The following is a 21,208-nucleotide window of genomic DNA, read 5'->3' on the forward strand; positions in this document are numbered from 1 at the left end:
TCTATTACTGTTCCGTATTATGTCATTTTGATGTATTTTCTGGGGTTAGTGGGTTAAAATGTTACTTGAAGTCACAGTATTTGCACTTTAGCGAGTCTTTATGTTGAAAATCTGATTTGAATGTGACCTATATTAAAGGGCAATTCATTTCATATAACAGCCTTTTAAAATGCAATATTCCTGCATCATTTCAATTTAACATGTCAAATGCATTTTAAAAGGCACTAATTTCGTGGAACAACCCAGTACATGTTAAATTCTGCCAGTTGGAAGTTGGTTGCAATGCACTCCTCAATATTTTTTACAACATTGGGGGATTGCCAAGATGGAGACACGGTGGCTTCAACACAGCGCCCCCTATCAGTCATCTAGTGCATCTATAAATGATTGGTAATTACTAGTTAAATCTGCCATGACAGGGGGAATGGAAGCTTGTTTTGTGCAACAGGGAGGGCCAATTGAATGCAAAAGCAACCCAGTACACGTTAAGTTGGACGTTGGTTGCAATGCTCTCGTTAAGTTTTTGTCACACACGGTCACTACATGACTGATAATGTATCGTGTGTAGTCATTTATGTAGTAATTTAAATGCTCCTTAGTGCTTTTGGTATGTGTCAAGTAAAATAACTGGCGGCAGCCTATTAGAAGACTTGGAGGCGTGGCTTGTTGGGAGTGTCGTCTCCCATGAGACGGTTTGTCATGCCAGTTAATGTGTTAAATTGTGTTCTGTAAAGGTTAAACTGCTGGGGAGTCGCAAGATGAAGGGTTACACCTAAATGGTTGTCGGTCTTGGGAACCCATTGAAGTGGGTAGGGAAAAAATGAATAAAGTGGAACATATTAAGAGTAAGTAGAGTGCTGGAGAATGAAATTGAACATGACGAGACTGAGGATTAATTAACTGCGTTGGCAGGTGTTGGGAAAACCGCCGAGTTTGAGCCTCGTCCGATGAGGATAATTATTTTTTTTTGCTAAGTGTGAGTTGGAGAGAATGTGTCCTTGACTTCTGGCTGATCCACATATGGTTTCGGGTTGAGTGGAGAAGAGGTTGGAGAATGTTGGGTCGGTGAAAGTGACTCCATGTGGATTTTTTTTTTTTTCGTTTCTGCCATCCAGAAGGACAAGAACTGAGACTTGCTTTCCTCTCCATTGCAGGACGCCGTTGAAAGGAGTGATAAGTGGAGTTGAAGATTCCTGGTGTCTGTGACACCTGCCGTTTGGTGCGATGCAGACCCGGTGGAGAGCGTGTTGAAACGGAGAAGACATTCTCTGTAATACTGAGTTTTGATGCAGAGTTTTTACCAGATAAAGTCAAGTTATGGTCATGTGGCAGCTGTGAGTATGAGGGAGATTCATAGAAGTGAGAAGTGTGCAGGAGGAATGCTTAGTGTCGTCGGGAAAAGTGTGTGTGTAAACTGTAGGGGTACCCATGGTAGGGGTACACATTGCTTTGTGTCAGGTGAGAGAAAGGCAGGTTTAGGTTGCCAGGATCAGAGTAGAGCAGAAGGTGTCATATGCTGAAGCAGTGAAGAGAGTAGTCGATGATGGGTCCAGGGTGAGGGATCCTAAGAGGATCCCTGTGAATATGGCAGAGATCAATAACGAGTGATAGGAATAACATGCTTCAGTAAGGTTGTTTTCTTGGCGTTCATGGCCATGGTTGTCACCTGTACCTTAGGAATGAAACGGAAATAACAGAAGATGTTGTGGTTGCAGCTGTAGAGAAATACTTGGGTGTACAAGATTTTACATCAGAAAGCTGAATGATGGTGTCATGTCCTCATAGGCTGTTGGCCTGGTGTAGGATCAGATAGGGCCAAAGTAGTGGAATATATACATACATTAATGGTTGTAGGGTTAGTTGGTAGGGCAATTTCTTCACCATGTGCAATGAATTTGTACTACAGAATATTAGGCTTATTTAGAGCCAATACAGTTGGTGGCGGCATGCACCTGTAACATTTGTTTGCTGACCGCCATAATACCAAAAAGGTTAAGCTTGTACAGTGCTAGTTCTACAGTCTTAATGACACTGACAAAAGTGCATGTGATACTAAAGAGCCTACTAAAGTTTAATTGTTAAGACACTCACCATTTCATTACAATATGATATGGCCATTTTTTTTAAATATTTGCCATACATTTTAATTTAAGAATGTATACAAATACATGTAAATACATGTTGGAATATATTTTACAAAACATTCCCCCCCCCCCCCCCCAAAAAAAAAAATATATATTTACCAAGTACGTCAATAAATACTCTTTTAATGTGTTTCAGAATGTATTTTGAAATACATTAAACATTGATGCAAATGTTTACATACATTACAACATATATTACGGAATGTATTTAAAAGTTATAAAATATTTGGGGGCTAATTTCAAATATTTCACGTATATACCCCAAAATGTAGCTAAAAATGTTTTTCCTCGTATGGAGTGTGTCCCGTGTGAGCTCGAAAATGGGACACAGGCTTAGCTACTTCACTGTGCTCTGTGAAAAGTGGATGCACTTACTGAAGTAATCAGATTACACTAATATGGTTGTTTACATTAGTTCTCATGATGAAGACCGTTGTACTTCTGAGTTTACTGGTCAGTAGTGTAATACAGTATATAGCAACAGAGATCATCGGGTCATATAAGTGGGAATGAATTTATGTGCAATATATTTGGGGTTCAAAATAGGAGTCAGACATAATTATCTCTTGACCCTACTGCTCACACTTATTGGAAAACTATTTTAATTAATTGTGGGTCCTTGTGCATTACATGAGGTACAACAGTAGACACAATGTTCAGCCAAACTAAAGTACAACTATTTATTTCTTATCAATTGAATTGAAATATGATTCAGACACAAACATCTGTGTTGTCTTGATCCTTCTCCCTTCAGGTCGAGTTAACTATGTGTATGACACCACCTACTGGTGCTGAGTACTCGCTGACACTACCTACAGCAGGTTATGAAACAAGGAAACCATTCAGCAGGGGGAAGATCTTCCACCACCACACCACTAACACACAAACAGATTTACTTCCTAACCTTGTGTCCTCAAACTCAGGTCTGGAAACTGAGGCCATCTCTGTAAGGAATTCACTGTTGGTCCATGTGAGAGTGAGGTGGGAAAAAGCATCATACCAATGATTGTATTGAAGGAGGGCCTTCTTCCTGCAGCCTGTGTTTCCTGTGCCCATAGGGGGAGCCAGATTCCTTTCATGAGCATCTGTAGAGCTGCATCTGCACTGCTGAAGGAGAATGCCCAACATTCCCAGAATACAAACACATACCGCTGTAGATTAGACTAAAGCAGGACTTCTATACAGACTACTTATAGTCATAGCATCTGTATGATATATCCAGCTTATTACAGGAGTTTGGGTTTCTAATGAAATGTCTCTCTTTAAGGCTATTGTTGTCATTAATCATTTCAAAGAGCCATGCCCAAAAACAGAAATACCAAAACATTCTAAACAGCTTAATCTTTTGAAGGTAGGAATGCAATTTCTGATGCAGCGGCGCAGGACAAACATGCCCAAATAAAGTATAAGACAGACTTCAGTTGCCTCAAATTTGACCTTCCCTATGCTGGTCATATGTCACAAATGTAGACAAGAAATGTATCTACCTCAGAGCAGACCTGGGTTCAATACATGCATATCTGTGTATTTTCAAATTATTTCACCAAATCAACTCCTTTAATTTTAAGTATTTTTAAATAATTATATTAATAGCCATTCTCAGTTACTTCAAATACCCCTAGGACCAAATGGACAAATGCAAAGAGTATTTTAATATTTGTATTCGAAAATAAACTTCTGTGTATTTAAGTACATGCCAGTACTTTTAAAGTGTATTTCCAAGTACATTGCAATATTCAACTACTTGTATTTTCAAATAAAAAATATCAAAATACTCACTTCAAGTGTTTTTGTAAGTAATTGTGTCACGTTAGTCATAAGAAGACCAAGGCGCAGCGTGATACGAATACATACTCTTTAATTAAACGAAGAAACACTAAACAAACTTACAAAACGAACGTGACGCTATATAAACCGATTGCTGACACAGGCAACTACACAGACAATAACCCAAGGAATATGGCTACCTAAATATGGTCCCCAATCAGAGACAACGATAAACATCGTTGATTGAGAACCAATCTAGGCAACCATAGATATAAAAACACCTAGACTAGAAACATCCCCATAAACATACAAAAACCCTAGACAGAGACAACACATATATCACCCTCGTCACACACTGACCAAACCAAAATAATAAAGAAAACGAATATAAGAATACTAAGGTCTGGGCGTGAGAAATTGAAATACCCTAAATAGTATTTGCACCCAGGTCTGCTTTAGATAGAATTCATTAGGCTAGATGTAAGTATACAGTATGCTACTAATAGTGTATGAACGTGTTTGCATCTTTACTGTAAACTGTAACATGAACATGCATCTTAGCTTTGCAGTAAACATTCAACATTGCCATCTGTTGGTCACATGCTGTATATTATAATTTACGGCTACTGAGCTCCAGCAAAGTAAACATTAAGTTGAAAATGTAAATCCGGTGAAAACATCAGGATGCTTTTAGAATCCTTTTAAGAGGTGAAATATCATGCTGGGTTAGTTAGAGAGGATTAGAGCAGTGGAAAAGAGACCTCGGCAGAGCCTCAGGGAGTATAACGTAAGGCACAACACACCCGGGGGATAAGTACACTATTGTAAGTACTTAGGCTACCTGATCTCACCTTGGCTGCAACATTTCACCCCCTAAGAATAAACCCTGGGATGTTATGTAACCACTACTGAGCTCTCTCTGTTTTGTACACTAGTTTGTTACCTGTGTTTGTAATTTCTGGTCATTATGCTCAATTTGGAGAGCCTCATCACACAGTTTGTTTATCTAATGACATAGTCACACGGTGATAGTGTTTCTCCTTTTCATATAAATGGAAAAAAGGAGATATCCATACAAAATGCCCTGAAGTATTACTGCAGTTACATGTCATTATAATGTTGTGAAGGAGATACATATGATATTCTATTAACATAAATAGACACACAGCAAATGTAAAAATCAACAAGTGTACATTTATTGAATCAGTAGATATTACATGTTGGCAGTGTACACCCACAGAGAAAGTCTGGCCACATAGCATATTTCCGTATGAAAGGTGCCTTTCTCAAGCATTTGGCTGCCTCCCTGTCACATTTGCAGAGAATCTTCTCACATTTGTCCTTGAGATCATCTGGATTGAAAAGAGGGTTAAGTGGGTGAGTAGTTTCCTTAAATGACAGCTGATGTGAAAGGAGTGGTCTGCGGAGGATATGAAGGAAACACTCTGAGGTTTAGAAATGTTAGAAAATGTCTGATGCTCAAATAAACTCCGTAAACATCCTGAACTGTGTTGCTTGTCCTATGTGCTTTTGCGATTAGCAATTATGGTAAGAGCTTAAAATACCTGAAAATGTGGGTGAGAAATTATTCCTTTCGTGCCCATTCCCTCCTAGCCCTCCTGTCCCCTATAACGTCTGCAGTGTTTGTAAACTACTCAGATGTTTGTTGATGACACATCTGTTATTTTCCATTTACTGAAAAGACCCATTCATTTTCAACAGCAAAACTATACAAAAATGACAGTCATAGCATGTAGTATTTTCTTTCTCTAAACGACCACACCTCTGTAAGGGGAGGGATAGGCTTACTCAGCTTGATTTAATCATTATGTCTCACTCATGTGCATAAAACTGAGATGGCATACCACATTCTGCTGTCCTGTCTTCACATGTCCATTGATACCTTCTTGTCTTGGTTTGGCAACCAGCAATTTCTGCATCTCCGTAGCAACAGTCATGTTTGTGACAGCACCTTAATGAAGGAAAAAATACACTTCTGTAACACTTAAAACAGAGCATTATAAGAACTATTTGCTGTCTAAGTGATGCACTACATAAGTAATACAGTCCCGTTTTCTAGTTTAAAAAATACCCAATTAAAATTATTATTGTGTAAATAATGTTTGAGAAACTATTAACTGAAAAGGCAGAGACTGGGCGTTTTTCCTTATTAATGTAGCTTGGACCAACATCAGCTCTATTTAACACAAAAGGAAATGAAAGAGGATGGGCTCAACTATTGTTAGTAGGCAGGCATATGAGAGATCTGGAGGCTGGAGGTTGTGTAGTTTAACGGTGTTGTGGGCATTCATGTCTGTGATTAGTGGACAGAAGGAAGTGCTGGTTGTGCATGTCTATTTCCAAATATCCAATTGACAAGAGGGCAAAACCTCAAAAGAAAACCCAAAATGATACACTTTGCAGTTTGAACTGCATCGCATAATGCAGGTTGTTATTGTGGCCTACCAGACTGAACAGTTGATTGAGGGTTTTTTAATTCAGTGGTACTCTAAATGATCTGAGTTTGTTATGAAATGGCACTCCCCCCCCCCCCCCAACAAAGTTTATAACATGTTTATAACACATCATTACAACTATATAGCTCAGTAATACATCATCAGCTTCACATAACTTGCCAGACTTTTACTTGCTAGAACATCTCATCGTGCCTCTGTCCTACTGCCTCACCAGTCTGCTTTATCCCTGGGCCAGCCCTGACCCCCCAGTCCACAGTAGCAGCCATACATCATATAAGCCAGGGCTGATCTGCCTGTGCTGCACTTGATGACTCCTGCCAGCTCCAGTAGCCCTCTCTTAGTTCGTGGAGGCCTCTGCAGTGCCATAGAGGCTATTACCACTGCAACAACAACAACAACAGAAGAAGAACATGAATCTCAGCGCAACACAGGTACACCAATCACGTGTGCACACATCTTGTTCAAAATGTGCACTTGCTTATACTTGTATGGATGTAGCAGCCTTGCTTAGTATGTGCCATTTGCTTCATACTATCTCTTTAGTCATATGTCCTGTCATCAAGTGAATATTGAGAAGTGTAGCTCTGTGATTAGTCTCTCATATGAAAATGATTCTGAATGTCTGTAAGTGTTCAAAGTGTATGGATGGACATGCTGTATTATTATCACTTTATGAAGTGACAACCTAATATTGCAATTGCAAGTCGCTCACATTTTCCAAGAAAGATGCTCTTTGTAATGGGGGAATATTTAAGACGAATGAAGTTCATATTCAGTTAAGAGTAATTAACACAATGCTTAGCAAATGTTTATGCTTTCCCTTTCTGTTAGACACATGATTTCTAGTGTTCTATTTGTGACACTCATTTGTGTACGGGTTGATGGTCACTAGACTTGTCACTGAATGTTATGGATTGTTCTCATATCGTTTGATAGTGATTGACGCCAGAGCTACTGAAGGTACAAGGACTGAGGTCACAATGACATTTGGAGCACCGTGATTCTGTAGCAGCTGGCAAAGTTACTGTCTTTTGTTTGATTTCGTAGAAGCCTCTCAGGCTGATGTTCAGAGAACATTTGTCAGTATCTTCGCAGAGGCCTATGTTTTCTATGTTTCTATGCTGGGGTGTCTCCTTTTTGCAACTTGTATTAAACCAAATGTGTTAATGATTGACTATAATTTCTCTGACACTGATATTTTTAGACAACCATAGCTTATGAAATTAATACAATACAAAACAACTTCACACGTTTTATGGCACTGCTCTCCTTTTTGTTCAGCTGGAAATTCCCTTTACACTCTTATACTCTGGTCTAGTTCTTTAACATCTTTTCCCAGATCAGATTAACATTAATTTGTAATGTGCATATTGGTTGTCAACATACCAGACATAGTAATTGACATTGGTAGTGACTTGTTAAATCATTAAACATGTATTAAAGTACAAATTTAACCATAAAATGTGCTTTATATAAAGATCACAAGATTATTGAAATAAAAGATTCAACCATTTCAAGATAATACAGTTGTATTGTTGTGTGAAATTAAGGAGTTGAATCATCAGACTATAACAGACCCTGAGTTCCTTTCATGTTAGATCTCTGAAGACACTCATAACATTGTCCTTTAACATGACTTCACTCCCTCTCAATCCCTCTTAATCATTCCCTGCAAAATGTGTTAAAAAAGGTAAAGAAATTCAAGCAGCAATTTACCAGAGAACAGTAGAAGTATCCGATAAAGCGCAGGCATGGTGTGCAAGAGGGAGTCTGCATGCACTGCTGCTTATTTACACTGGTGGACACAGGCTTTCAGTGCAGTGGAGAGTTTTTTTTAAGAGTCTGGTTTGAATAATCTCCTGAGCATCATTCCCTCCTCCTCTCGGAATAATCTGCTGTAAACTAATCCCTGAACACTTATCTGAACTTGGTTAGAGTTCCCTCTCTGTTAGAATCACCCCAGAGTCCATAATTTAGTATTACTTAAAGCCAATTGCTAAATGACTTTTGTTCAGATTCTGAAAGACCAAGGACTTCAGTTTACTTTTGTTCATGTAGAATATGTGCCATATAGAATACTAGAAGTAGGTCTAATTGATCAATGAATTAATGTCTGTGGTCATTGCATGCAATTCCTCACAGAAAGCATGATCATAAAGACCCAGCAAGTCAACTGTGTCAAAAGGTTGTATGTAATGCTATATTTCCGTTAATAATGAATGTGAATTATATTTATTTGTTGACATTTCAAGATCTCATCATGTACATAGATAGCACTGTAATTTCATAGTTTACTAAAGTAAAAAGTCAGAACACAGTTTGTGGTCAACAGGGGGCCCTGTTTCCTCGAATAAGTATGGAATCTAGCAAACATGAAAAACGTCAGGCCAGGGATCAGGCCACATCATGATTCGTGTCCCCAACACTCAAGAAATCACTGTTGCTGGCCAGGGAACAAGTCATACATCTTAAGCTGTACTCATTTAGGTGTGGACTTTTTTTATTTTTTTTACATATACACATTTCTTAAGGGTGAGCATATTTTAAATGTCATTATTTGTAAGATGGCTAACTAGCTAGTTTGCTATCTAGCTGCTAGCTACACCGCTAACAGTCGTGTACTGTAGCTAGCTCTCTTGCATCTCCCGCCCGACATATTGATAACTAGCTTGCTAGGAAGCTAGCTAACGTTACTGTAGAAAAATGTACAGGTACTCTTACTAGTGAACGTCTTTGACAAGCATGTAACTGTAAACTCTATAGCCATGGCTACCTAGCAATCACATTGCATACTGTTTGTGTTTAGAATATCAATATCTTTCTCGTGCCAGATCGGTTAGCCTAATTTAGTTAAGATAGCCTACCTAGGTTGAGGTATTTGTTCGACCTAGACGCTAACTAGCTAGCTACATATGTCAGTGGGTATCGAACATTTCCTCTGACGTTATGGGGCTAACTTGTGATAATGTACACTTTATAACGTTCGTCCAGGATCAACTCTCCCAACTACTGTACTGTAGATTTGTATAGCCAGACTCGTTGTCAGTCGTAAGCAGACTCACTTTAGTTAGTTAGATTTTTATATTCTCGAAATATTGACCGATTACTTTGAACTAACTAGCTCGTGAAGACGACATACAGGAAGTTCAAGGCACGACGAATTTTAAAGCCATGGGGTTTTCGAGGCTTTCGCATGCTTTGTTGAGTCGGGAGCACATGAAGCCTGAAAAGTAATTTTCACCTGTTTAACGTTATACAAATTCACGATGTGAATTGTCTCGTCTTTATTTGAGTAGTTAATGAGTGAGTAACTTAACGTCCAAACATACATGTTCATTTTCTTACTGTATGCAAGGCCTACGACTAAAAACGTTTTTGACAATGATACAATTATACCCCCGAGTAGGCCTAAACATGTTAAGTAAGCAAGCCAACTAACTTTTAAAATGACATATTGTGTTGACAGAGACCAGGACCTAAAGAAACAGGTGAACATGTCAACCCTGTGTCAGGACCGAAGCAGTCGCTGGCAGGATATTGAGAATGGGCTGCAGTTCATCCAGTGAGTATGATCAGGACTCCCCAGTCCTAGTCAGTGTACCTAGGGAATGCTGATTGGTTGAGAGCAGAGGGAAATCAGGCTACAGAGCTGTTGTCAGCCACCAAGGGCTGGTCTTGGGGGAAGAGAATAACAATTAATTTTCGCAGTAGCCAGCCTAAGTGTTTGTATAGTGGTACCTGCCTGGAACTGTACAATAAGTCAGATGTTGTTGAGCTATTTCTGGATCTTGTGCCTCAATGTGAGTACTATTGACATTGTATTATTTTGGAAAAGATTACTCTATGATGTCCTTGAATGGTGTAACACTTGAATGTTTTCAGTGTCAACGGAAGGAGCTCTAAGTTTGAACTTGTTTGTTTCTAGGTCAACTCTGCCCTATCCTGGAACTCAGGAACGATATGAGGTGATTATGCAATCAACCCAAATGGCAGCACCTACATTAATGACATATGAAGCTCAGAATGCACCTCTTATTTTGATATTTAGAAGTTGAATTTGTTTTTTCAGGTGTTCATTCAGGACCTTGTGAGGAATCTGTTTGGTGAAGGAAATGACGTGTTCAATGAAGGGGAATGGATGCGGTCTATAGAAATGTACACTGAGGCCTTGAGCATAGCAGAATATGCAGATTCGGAAGACATCAGTGTACCTACTGGAACGTTGGAAAAGCTGTATGCCAATCGAGCTGCTGCTTACTTGAACATAGTACCGGTAAGTCAGGTTTAAGAAAGTGGTGTGTTTTGTCTTACATTTATGAATGTAGTATTATTTATTCTCATCAAAAAGTGGTATGATTTGGGAATTTTATTTCAGGGTCTGCATGATGAAGCACTAGTAGACTGTGAGAAAGCTCTTCAATTGAATGAGGGAAACCATAGAGCTCTTTATAGGAAAGCCAGAGCCTTGAAAGAGCTGGGCAGGCATAAAGAGGCCTATGAGGCTGTAGCGAAGTGCTCCCTTGCAGTGCCTCAGGTGAGACCGCAGAGAAAATACACCACGTACATTTTTTTTCGTAGATTGTTCCTTTTATTGTCCTAAGTTCATAATCCTTATTGTCAATATGTGATTGATTTTTTTTTTTCAGGATCCCAATGTCATACGATTGACTCAGGACCTGGCGAAAATGTTGGGATTGAAAATCCGTAAAGCCTATGTCAGGAGTAAGGTGAGGGTGTACTGTGTGGAGTATGAATTATGGCACATGGGCTACTTCAGTATGTGGCTTAGTATCTAACCTTGAGACATTTCTTTCAACAGCCTGCCTTAAATGTTTTGCCTGGATCGAGCTATTCTGGTGCATCCAATGACAAGGTAAAGGGAGTTCCATGTCTTTGTGGGAATTCCCACACAAGACAGATTACTTGCACCAAGTGAACGTGGTGTACCAGCAAGTAAAGGTGTTAAGATAATTATTTTTATCTGTTTCAGTCTCATGGATCTACATCTGTGGAAGATATAGAAATTGGTAAGACATTCTGTGATTTAGTTTGAGTAATGTACTTGTGTTTTGTATACACTGAGTGGAATGGTAGAAACCATGTTTGATATGTTTGATCCCATTCCATTAGCGCCTTTCCAGCCATTATGAGCCGTCCTCCCCTCAGCCGCCGCCACTGTTTTTAAGCCTTGAGGTGATTGAGACATGGATTGTGAATGTGTACATTCAAAGGGTGAATGGAAAAGACCAAATATTTAAGTCCTTTTGAACAGGGTATGGTAGTAGGTGCCAGGCTCACCGGTTTGTGTGAAGAACTGCAACGCTGCTGGATCTTTCACGCTCAATAGTTTCCCATGTGTATCAAGAATGGTCCACCACCCAAAGGACATTCAGCCAACTTGACACAACTGTGGGACGCCTTGGAGTCAACATGGCCCAGCATCCCTGTGGAATGCTTTCGACACCGTTTAGAGTCCATGGCCTAACGATTTGAGTCTGTTCTAAAGACAAAAGGGGAGGTGCGCAACTCCATATTAGGAAGGTTTTCCAAATGTTTGGTTTACTCGGTGTATATTTCTACCATGAGGTTGGAATAATACTAAAATTATTTGTGAAAATTTTAATGCCCTTTTAGTGTAAGAGCTGTTTGAAAAGGCTGCCTGAAATTTCAGGCTGTTTTGGTGGGATGGAATTTTGGACTGCCTTGCTAAATTAGTTAATAGACCAATAGATGGGTTGGCTGACATCACGTGCATTGACGTGGCTGGAAGGGGTGCATTGTTATGATTCTGAACGGTCTGATGGCTAGTAACAATGACAAGAAGCTGCCATGTGTGGAATTGTAGTAAGCTCACTTAAACTCGCTGTATATTGTTATGGATACCATGTCTTGTTTTGACTGTCATGTCTATGTTGATATGGCAAAAATGTCCTAGCTAGCTAACCAACAACTGTAACAATGTATACTGAACAAAAATATAAACTCATCGTACAACAATTTCAAAGATTTTACGGAGTTACAGTTCATATAAAGGAAATCAGTCAATTGAAATAAATAAATTGGGCCCTAATCTATGGATTTCACATGACTGGCCAGGGGTGCGGCCATGGTTGGGTCTGGGAGGGCCTATGCCCACTAGAACCACCCACTGGGGAGCCAGACCCAGCCAATGAGTGAATCTTTTACCCACAAAAGGGTTTTAACACAGACAGAAATACTCCTCAGCCCCTCCCTCCCCCTGTGGACATTAATGCAGTCAGCATGCCAATTGCACACTCCCTCAACTTGAGACATATGTGTTGTGTGACACAACATGGCCTTTTATTGTCCCCAGCACAAGGTGCACCTGTATAATGATCATGCTGTTTAATCAGCTTCTTGATATGCCACCTGTCAGGTGGATGGATTATCTTGGCAAAGAAGGAATGCTCACTAACAAGTATGTAAACAAATTTGTGAGAGAAGCTTTTTGTGCATATAGAACATTTCTGGGATTTTTTTATTTCAGCTCATGAAACATGGGACCAACACTTTACATGTTGCATTTTATATATTTGTTCAGTGTATTTGAGACAATTGCTCCTTGTGCAAATGTATTTGTTTTCAATTAACATTTTGTGTCAAAATAAGCCAACCCTGTCTGTTTTGCCTCATAGTTGCACACGCATCAGTTTTGTTGATTAACAACCAATCCATCCATAAGAGAGATTTCCAAACCTCTGCCAATAACAGCTTTATTTTCTTTCACATTTCCACTCCCCACTCACACCACTCCCAGACATTCCTAGCAAAATTCTTAGTTGAGAAATTGCTGTTTGCGAAGAAGTTATTTTAATTGAAAACAATCACAGTAAGTTACTTAGTTGTTACCCAGAAATTATTTGATGAGAGAAAAACGGCTGCATTGGACCTTTTTAAAGGGGGAAGGTCTTGTTGCAAAAAAATAATATGTTTGCACTTTCCAAATTCCCATCTGTGTTGTAGAAGTGAATCAGCCCCCTCAGGAATCTGATGGTCCAGACCCAGCACCCCCGACCCTAGACCCATTGGCCGCCATGAAGGTGCACCCCCCTCGGAATGAGAGAATAGAAGCTGAGTCCCCCTGTCAGCATCATCCCTTCGGTCTCGCCTGTTGAGGTTCACACCCCAGAGCCCATTTCCATGCCTATGCCTACGTTGGTCAATGGTGCCAGAGCCAGCCCTACCCAGTCTTACCATTTGCCAATGCAAAAGTCTCGCCCGGACTTCGATGCGGAAATTATTGGAGATGACCTGGATGATCTGCTTGACCAAGCTGGCCCCGGGCCCACAGAATCTCCCATGGTAGGTTCATGGGAGATTGCTGCTATTGTAGGAAAAATGTTGTTTTTTGGGTTGTTGTTTTTTTTTGCACATTCAATTATAGTTCTTTATCTGTTTTTGTTTTAAATTTGGCCTTTTCACTATCATGTTAAAGCAATATCTAATGTAGAGTGTATTGTTCTCTCTCCTCTAGATCATTCCCACCATGAAGGGCCCTATCCCTTTTCCAACCAGTGCCCCTTCAAATTCCATGTCTAGTCCTTTCCTTATGCCGTCTCACATGAACCCCTTTATGCATGTGGCATCACAGTGCACAGTGACTCTGCCTCCTCCCTACCACAAGCCACAAGCCAGCGGGTACTCTTTAGGTCTGGACACCTTCGGGGTCTCCTCTCCATTGGATTCACTGGATAGTCTCTCCATGTCAGAACCTCAGACAGGTATGCAAGGAGTTGCATACAGCCAGTTTAACAGTAATACCTCTCGAATGTGTTGAACATTTGTTACTATCCTTATATCTTATATTTGGGGCGGCACGTAGCCTAGCTCTTGAGAGCCAGTAACCAGTAAGCTGGTTCGAATCCCAAGATGACTAGGTGAAAAATCTGTCCATATGCCCTTGAGCAAGGCACTTAACCATAATTGCTCCTGTAAGTCGCTCTGGATAAGAGTGTGCTAAATGATTAAAATGTAAATAATTTCTTATTGGATAGTGGAATCTCAATGGCTGACAAATTTGGATTTTGACAAACCAATCAACTGAAATTTGATTTTTTTCGTTATTTTACTTTTCATAAACTTTTTGTCAATGTTGTCTCTGATTGTATTTCCCCTCTCCCTGAAATCTAGGATATAGTCAGCATCCATTCATGCAGGTGAGTCTAACTTGTCTAGTTTTCATGTCCCACTGATATTTTCACAACAGTACCTTGCGTTCATATGTCGTTTATTGATATTGATATTGACATTTGTTTCCCCTCCAGTTGACTGACCATGATAAGCCAATGGGAATGGCCCTGGGGATGCCAGATGTAACCCCCCTCCCTGCAGTTGTGGATCTGGCCAAAAATCCCCTGGCTGATACTCATGAATTCAAACAGGCATGCTCAAACTGCTATGTCAAAACTGGTAAGAACATGCTTTATGTAATATAAACGTAACATGCAACAATTTCAAAGATTTTACTGAGTTACAGTTCATTCAAGGAAATCAGTCAATGTAAATAAATGATTTAGGCCCTAATCTCTGGATTTCACATGACTGGGCAGGGGTTTATTTCAGCTCATGAAACATAGGATGTTTTACATGTTGCTTTTTATATTTTTTTTCACTGTATATGAATAAATCTATGTTGCTTATTGTGCGACATCTAAGAGTATGAAACTGGGTTGATGTATGGGACATGATAATTATTGTATGTGAAAGCTCATGTTGATATCCTATCACTAGGACTTGGAGTGTTGGATTTCACACTCTATACCGAAGAGCACAAATGCAAGAAGGACATATTACTTGGAAGGGTAAAAAATCAACAAGACAAGTCATGGAAGCTGATCAGACCCAGACCGACAAAATCCCAGTATGTTGGACCATACTACATCTGCAAAGGTAAGCCTTGAAAATACTATTACTATAATAATACTACTACTACTCCAATGTGCTTCACGGTCCGTCTGTGCCAGTGTTCAGCTGCCTATGGGGATTATTAACTAAAACGATGACCTTGTAGATGTTGCCATTGGAGAGGGGTGCAGGTACCCTGGTCACTGCACATTTGCCTACTGCCAAGAGGAGATTGATGTTTGGTCCCTGGAGCGCAAAGGCTTCATCTGCAGAGACTTTCTCTTTGATCCATTTGGGCCCACCAGTAAGATCAATCTGACTGTCCCGAAGATCCTACAGGAGCATCACGGGATATTCATGTTCCTCTGCGGGGTAAGTTGGGCCTTTTAATGGGAGGGGGGAGGGGGGGGGTGATATGTTCCTTCTGTAATGGGGTGTCTTCATTGATACGTCTGTCTTATTGCATTGCCATTGATGTGCTAGAGCAGCAAGGGTGCACAACTCTGGTTCTTGAGTGCTGCAGTAGATGCTTGGTTTTGCCTTTTAATCAGCCCAGAATAATAGTGTGTGGACTCTAGACAATCAATTATATTAAGTGTCAGGGAGAAATGAAAACCAGCAGGACTGAGGACATCTGACTGGAGTGGAGCACCACTGTGTTATAGAGAGAATGCTTGACTTGAAGTTCCACTGATATAACCTGACTTTAACCACATCTTGTATCCTCATTCTTCTCACGAGCAATAGAATTCCACAGTAACAATGATGCTGAGACTACGATTTTCCTCTGTTTTTAAACGTATGCCAAAAAAAAAAAAATCATTGCCAAGTTAAACCATACAAATCTATGCACTAGAACAACTTTTTACCAATTTCCACTTACTTGAAGAGCAGTGCAGATACAAAGTTTGGTAACAGAATTACGGTTTGTTGTTTTTGCGGTCATTCTGTTACCGTGGAATAACCCTAATACAACACTAACATTGACTGTCACATTACTGCCTCTGGTATAACCTTCAGCATCAGTTTTATGAGTGGGAGCTGTGCCCTTTATTAAAACATGTACTGTGTGTAGTGTCCTGTAAGAGTTGTTCATCCCTCTAATGTATCTGGTCTGATCTCCAGGTGTGTTTTGATCACAAACCCAGAATAATCAGCAAAACCAATAAGGACAACCCATCTCTTTGCTCTCACCCTGTGACAAAACATGCCTTTGAAGATCAGAAGTAAGCCATTTCACTTGTGTACACATGCTGAGAGATGCAGAGGTTTTTAAGTGCATTAAGCAGCGGTCTACCTTGTAAGGGATGGTTTGTGGCTGACTGCTCTGGTTCCTTTAGTAATTAAAAACTATACTGTAAGAATGTTCATTTTGGAAACACACATTCGACTAAACATTGTGTATAGTTTTGTGGCATAACTGCATGTGAATTCAAACAGACATTTTCTCTGAATCTTAATTTTGTGAAGAATGTAGGTGTGTTTTTTGAGTTTTGACAACTACAGTTTTTTTGTTGCGTTAAGTCCACTAGTGTATATTGTAACATGATTCTATGCTCTGCACAGTGGGGTTGTGAACTTGATATAAGTTGTTGTGCTTTTCAGGTGCCTGGTCCACATTCTGAGGGAGAACACTGTGCGCTACTCCAAAATCCGTCCGTACAGTCCGCAGAACCAGATGGACATCTGTCGGCATGAGGTGCGCTACGGCTGCGTGCGGGAAGACGAGTGCTTCTATGCCCACAGCCTGATCGAGCTGAAGGTGTGGATGATGCAGCACCAGCTAGGTAAGCTGTTATCGCCTATTAAAGGTGCCTTCAAATAGCATCTAATCAAAGAATGTTATTGGTAATTCATCAAGATGACTTTTCCCAGTTGTAAGATGGTGCCGTAGCTCATGGACATGGCAGCTCTGCTTCTAGCTCCTAAGCAACTTTTTAGTATTTTGTTTTTGTGTGTGTTATTTCTTACATTATTAGCCCAGAACATTTTTTTTGTGTTATTACATACAGCCGGAAAGAGTAAAATAAATAAATAAATAATAATAATTAAGGACCTTCTTGTAACTTTTGTGGGTTTTATAAGTGAACATCCCTCTTAAAACTCTTTGCAATCTGTTTATGATCATATAGGCATCACTCCTGAAAATATAGTCCATGAGGCCAGTAGGTTTTGGAACATGGAGGCAGGCTCCCAAGGATCCCTGGTAAACAGTCATTGTACACAACACTATATTCAGAACATGCTTTATTTCCTAAATGTATTTCTAATGTTCATTTGACTGCAGATTTTCCACATGACCTGACACAAACCATTTATTTTGTGTCATTCCAGCAATTCACCACATCACTGAAGAGGTTTGGACCCCCAAATCTGAAGATGCAGTTTGTGTGTGGGCAGTGTTGGCGAAATGGCCAAGTTAGTGAGGCAGACAAGAACAAGAAGTACTGCACTGCCAAAGCCAGGCATTCGTGAGTAGTTCTCTCCCCTGAAACCATTTCAGGACAATTTGAATAATGAAGCCTGGTCAGCATAGTGAATTTCATCTGACCTGTGTTGCAGGTGGTCAAAAGACAAACGAGTGGTGCTGGTGAGTTCCATCGAACGCAAGAAGTGGACAACGATCCGCCCTCTCCCAACAAAGAAGCCCATCCCGTCTCAGTTTGAGGTAGGACTAGGAGGGTTGCAAATGCTCCCTCAGCAACTGGTCTGACCACATACTCAGCTGACTCGTATGGGAGTCTCCCAGAGAGGATCATGTTTTGTCCTCGTGTAAAGTGCTTATGTTTTGTGTGTGTGCGTGTGTTTTACTTACAGATTTGTATGCACGTGTCTACTGGCAAAAAGTGCCAGTACATCGGAAACTGCACATTTGCACACAGCACAGAAGAAAGGGACCTGTGGACATACATGAAAGAGAACAACAGTGAGTTCATGTTACAGATGGACTGTAGTATTTGTACAGCAGTTCATGCCTGTGTGATGTACAATACATTTATTATGATTAGTAATACAAACTTAATCAGGTACTAAACTGTGTGTGTCCATTTAGTTCCTGACATGGAGCAGCTGTATGAGCACTGGCTGCAGTCTCAGAAGCCTGGCTGGAGCGAGGAGGCCTCCAACAGCGCCATCAAGGAGAACGGGAAGCAGATCCACATGCCCACAGACTATGCTGAGGAGGTGGTAAGCAATCTCTGTTTTAACCACGCCCAGATGGTTGTATGACCATCAACATGCTGTAAGTGACCACAAACCAACATGCTAATATCATCTTGATGATATCTGTTATGCTAGGCTGGCAACCACTGTTGGCTTTGTGGTAAGAACTGCAACAGTGACCGGCAGTGGCAGCAGCACATCACCTCAGAAAAACACAGAGAGAAAGTGTTTAACTCTGAAGACGATCAGAACTGCTGGCAGTATCGCTTCCCCACTGGCACCTTCAGAGTTTGCGAGAGGTAAGGTTTCTATGCTAATTCAATGTTTATTTAGGTCACTGGTGCCTAATTTGGTTACTGGAAATGGTGTTATTGGTGACTGACATTTCTGATACTGCATCCATTTCCACAGATACCTTAAAGGCACTTGCACAGAGGAGGAGTTGTGTAAACTGGCTCATGGAAACGAGGAACTAAAGGAATGGACGGAGCGCAGAGAGTTCCTTTTGATGAAACTGGCCAAAGCAAGAAAAGACCATCTTATAGCCCCAAATGACAATGACTTTGGCAAATATAGTTTTCTGCTTAAAGACATAAAGTAATGATTTGATGACCATGATTATGTTGGGATGCAATATATTTTACAGTGTTAAGTAAAAGAGATAAAGGTTCAGGTTAGCCTTTTGGGAGGCTCTAGTCTACCATTAAGAGGAGAGATGCAGATCACAGCTTGATTTTAATGGAAAGTACAAAGTTGGCCATGTGTTCCAAATGATCAGAGCTGTGTTCCTTTTATCACAGATAAAGAGATGCACCATTGCCTTTTACGTAAATGTAGCAATCATTGTGACGCGTCACAAAGATTGCTTGTCATGAAATGGATTGATGACCTGTTCAGAGAAGCCAAAGCATGGGTAGACACTATCAGACTAGCTCTGATGTCAAAAGGTGACTTAAAAGGCTTGTTTTGTAGGAGTTTTTAAGAAAGGTTCTTATGACGTCTCCTTTTTGTTTTGTACGATTCTTACGTCTGAAGATTGGAATGTTTGAAATGGAATTCTGTGTCCATTCACAAATTATGTCCATGTAGGTCTTTTTCATTATTTCCATAATTTGTTGCATTTATGCCTGTTGGTTTTGGAAGATGCTGACCAACCAAAATAAAATCTTGATTTGTTGCAAGAATTGATTTTGTACTTGTTCATTAATGTAGCAGCCTAAAAAAATGTAGGTTGACATTCTATGCAATGTGCTTAGTTGTCATGACGTCTAAAATGGAAGAACTTTCAAAGTTTCATCAGTGGTTGCATGTGGTATGAAGAATACCATGGTTTGTGGGATGACGAATAGTCGAGTTCCTGCCTGACTACATTGCAGATGCCAGATCTTACAATTCCTGCATAGGTATTTTACGTATCAGCTAACCACACCCTATATATACACAAAAGTTTGGACACGCCTTCAAATTAGTGTATTTGACTATTTCAGCCACACCCGTTGCTGACAGGTGTGTAAAATCGAGCACACAGCCATGTAATCTACTTAGGTAAACATTGACAGTAGAATGGCCTTACTGAAGAGCTCAGTGACTGTCAACGTGGCACGGTTATAGGCTGCCACCTTCCCAGCAAGTCAGTTAGTCAAATTTCTGCCCTGCTCGAGCTGCCCCGGTCAACTGTAAGTGCTGTTATTGTGAAGTGGAAACATCTAGGAGCAACAACAGCTCAGCCCCAAACGAGTGCTGAAGCACATAGCGTGTAACAAATAATCTATCCTGGCCTGCAACGCTCACTACCAAGTTCCAAACTGCCTCTGGAAGCAACGTCAGCACAAGAAATGTTCGCCGGGAGCTTTATGAAATGGGTTTCCATGTCCGAGCAGCCGCACACAAGCCTAAGATCACTATGCACGATGCCAAGCGTCGGTTGGAGTGGTGTAAAGCTCGCTGCCATTGGACTCTGGAGCAGTGGAAACGCGTTCTCTGGAGTGATGAATCACTCTTCACCACCTAAGAGTCCGACTGACAAATCTGGGCTTGGTGGATCCCAGGAGAACACTAACTGGCCGAATACATAGTGCCAACTGTAAATCTTGGTGAAGGAGGAATAATTGTCTGTGGCTGTTTTCATGGTTAAGGTTAGGCCCCTTAGTTCTAGTGAAGGAAAATCTTAACGCTAAAGCATACAATGACATTCTAGGCGATTCTTTGCTTCTGACGTTGTGGCAACAGTTTGGGGAAGGCCCTTCCCTGTTTCAGCATGACATTGCCCCGTGCACAAAGCGAGGTCCATGGTTTGTCGAGATAGGTGTGAAAGAACTTGACTGACCTGAACAGAGCCCTGACCTCAACCCCATCAAACACCTCCCAACCTCAGTGCCCGACCTCACTAATACACTTGTGGCTGAATGGAAGCAAGTCCCCCCCAGCAATGTTCCAACATCTAGTGGAAAGCCTTCACAGAAGAGAAGAGGCTGTTATAGCAGCTAATGGGGGGACCAACTCCATATTAATGCCCATGATTTTGGAATGAGATGTTCGACGAGCAGGTGTGCACATACTTTTGGTCATGTAGTGTATGTTGCAGCAATCTGTCAATCAACACCATTGGTTGATGCATGCCATATCTGAGCAGGGGAATGCAACCCTTGTGATATACAGTGCCTATAGAAAGTCTCTACACCCTCCTTGGATTTCTTCACATTAATTGTATTAAAAAGTGGGATTAAAATGGATTTGTTTTTTTGCCTATTCTCTACATAAAATAATGTGTAAGACAAATTATAACATTTACAG

The 21,208-nt window shown here is 40.6% G+C and overlaps 2 protein-coding genes across 2 annotated transcripts; one reads left to right on the forward strand and one right to left on the reverse strand.

The window, feature by feature from the left end:
* Positions 1–5,085: 5,085 nt before the first annotated feature.
* LOC135554091 (phospholipase A2-like) lies at positions 5,086–9,414 on the reverse strand. Its single transcript, XM_064986144.1, has 5 exons — positions 9,253–9,414; positions 8,105–8,197; positions 6,600–6,768; positions 5,777–5,883; positions 5,086–5,263 (listed from the first exon to the last, which is right to left on the reverse strand). Exons 2-5 carry the CDS (start codon positions 8,139–8,141, stop codon positions 5,115–5,117), a joined length of 462 nt encoding a protein of 153 aa, XP_064842216.1. The 5' UTR covers positions 8,142–8,197; positions 9,253–9,414; the 3' UTR covers positions 5,086–5,114.
* Positions 9,415–9,512: 98 nt separating this feature from the next.
* On the forward strand, positions 9,513–19,599 carry LOC135554089 (zinc finger CCCH domain-containing protein 7A-like). Its single transcript, XM_064986143.1, is given in 24 exon segments — positions 9,513–9,618; positions 9,855–9,950; positions 10,314–10,353; positions 10,458–10,661; positions 10,764–10,922; positions 11,035–11,115; positions 11,208–11,261; positions 11,379–11,415; positions 13,373–13,484; positions 13,486–13,711; positions 13,884–14,130; positions 14,540–14,565; positions 14,674–14,818; positions 15,140–15,298; positions 15,420–15,625; positions 16,379–16,479; positions 16,859–17,040; positions 17,386–17,459; positions 17,588–17,724; positions 17,816–17,921; positions 18,071–18,179; positions 18,306–18,439; positions 18,551–18,714; positions 18,827–19,599. Coding segments are annotated over 24 exon segments (3,048 nt in total). The 5' UTR covers positions 9,513–9,559; the 3' UTR covers positions 19,017–19,599.
* Positions 19,600–21,208: the final 1,609 nt, after the last annotated feature.

Source organism: Oncorhynchus masou, chromosome 14, assembly GCF_036934945.1.
Source record: "Oncorhynchus masou masou isolate Uvic2021 chromosome 14, UVic_Omas_1.1, whole genome shotgun sequence".
In the NCBI taxonomy this organism is placed as follows: domain Eukaryota; kingdom Metazoa; phylum Chordata; class Actinopteri; order Salmoniformes; family Salmonidae; genus Oncorhynchus; species Oncorhynchus masou.

Excerpts from the sequence above, each read along its gene's own strand:
- LOC135554091 (XM_064986144.1), bottom strand. The coding sequence starts at position 8,141 with ATGCCTGCGCTTTATCGGATACTTCTACTGTTCTCTG. Across the intron at positions 5,884-6,599 it reads CCCAGGGATAAAGCAGACTG|GTGCTGTCACAAACATGACT; the intron begins GTGAGGCAGTAG and ends TCCTTCATTAAG. Across the intron at positions 5,264-5,776 it reads AGACAGGACAGCAGAATGTG|ATGATCTCAAGGACAAATGT; the intron begins GTATGCCATCTC and ends TTTTCAATCCAG.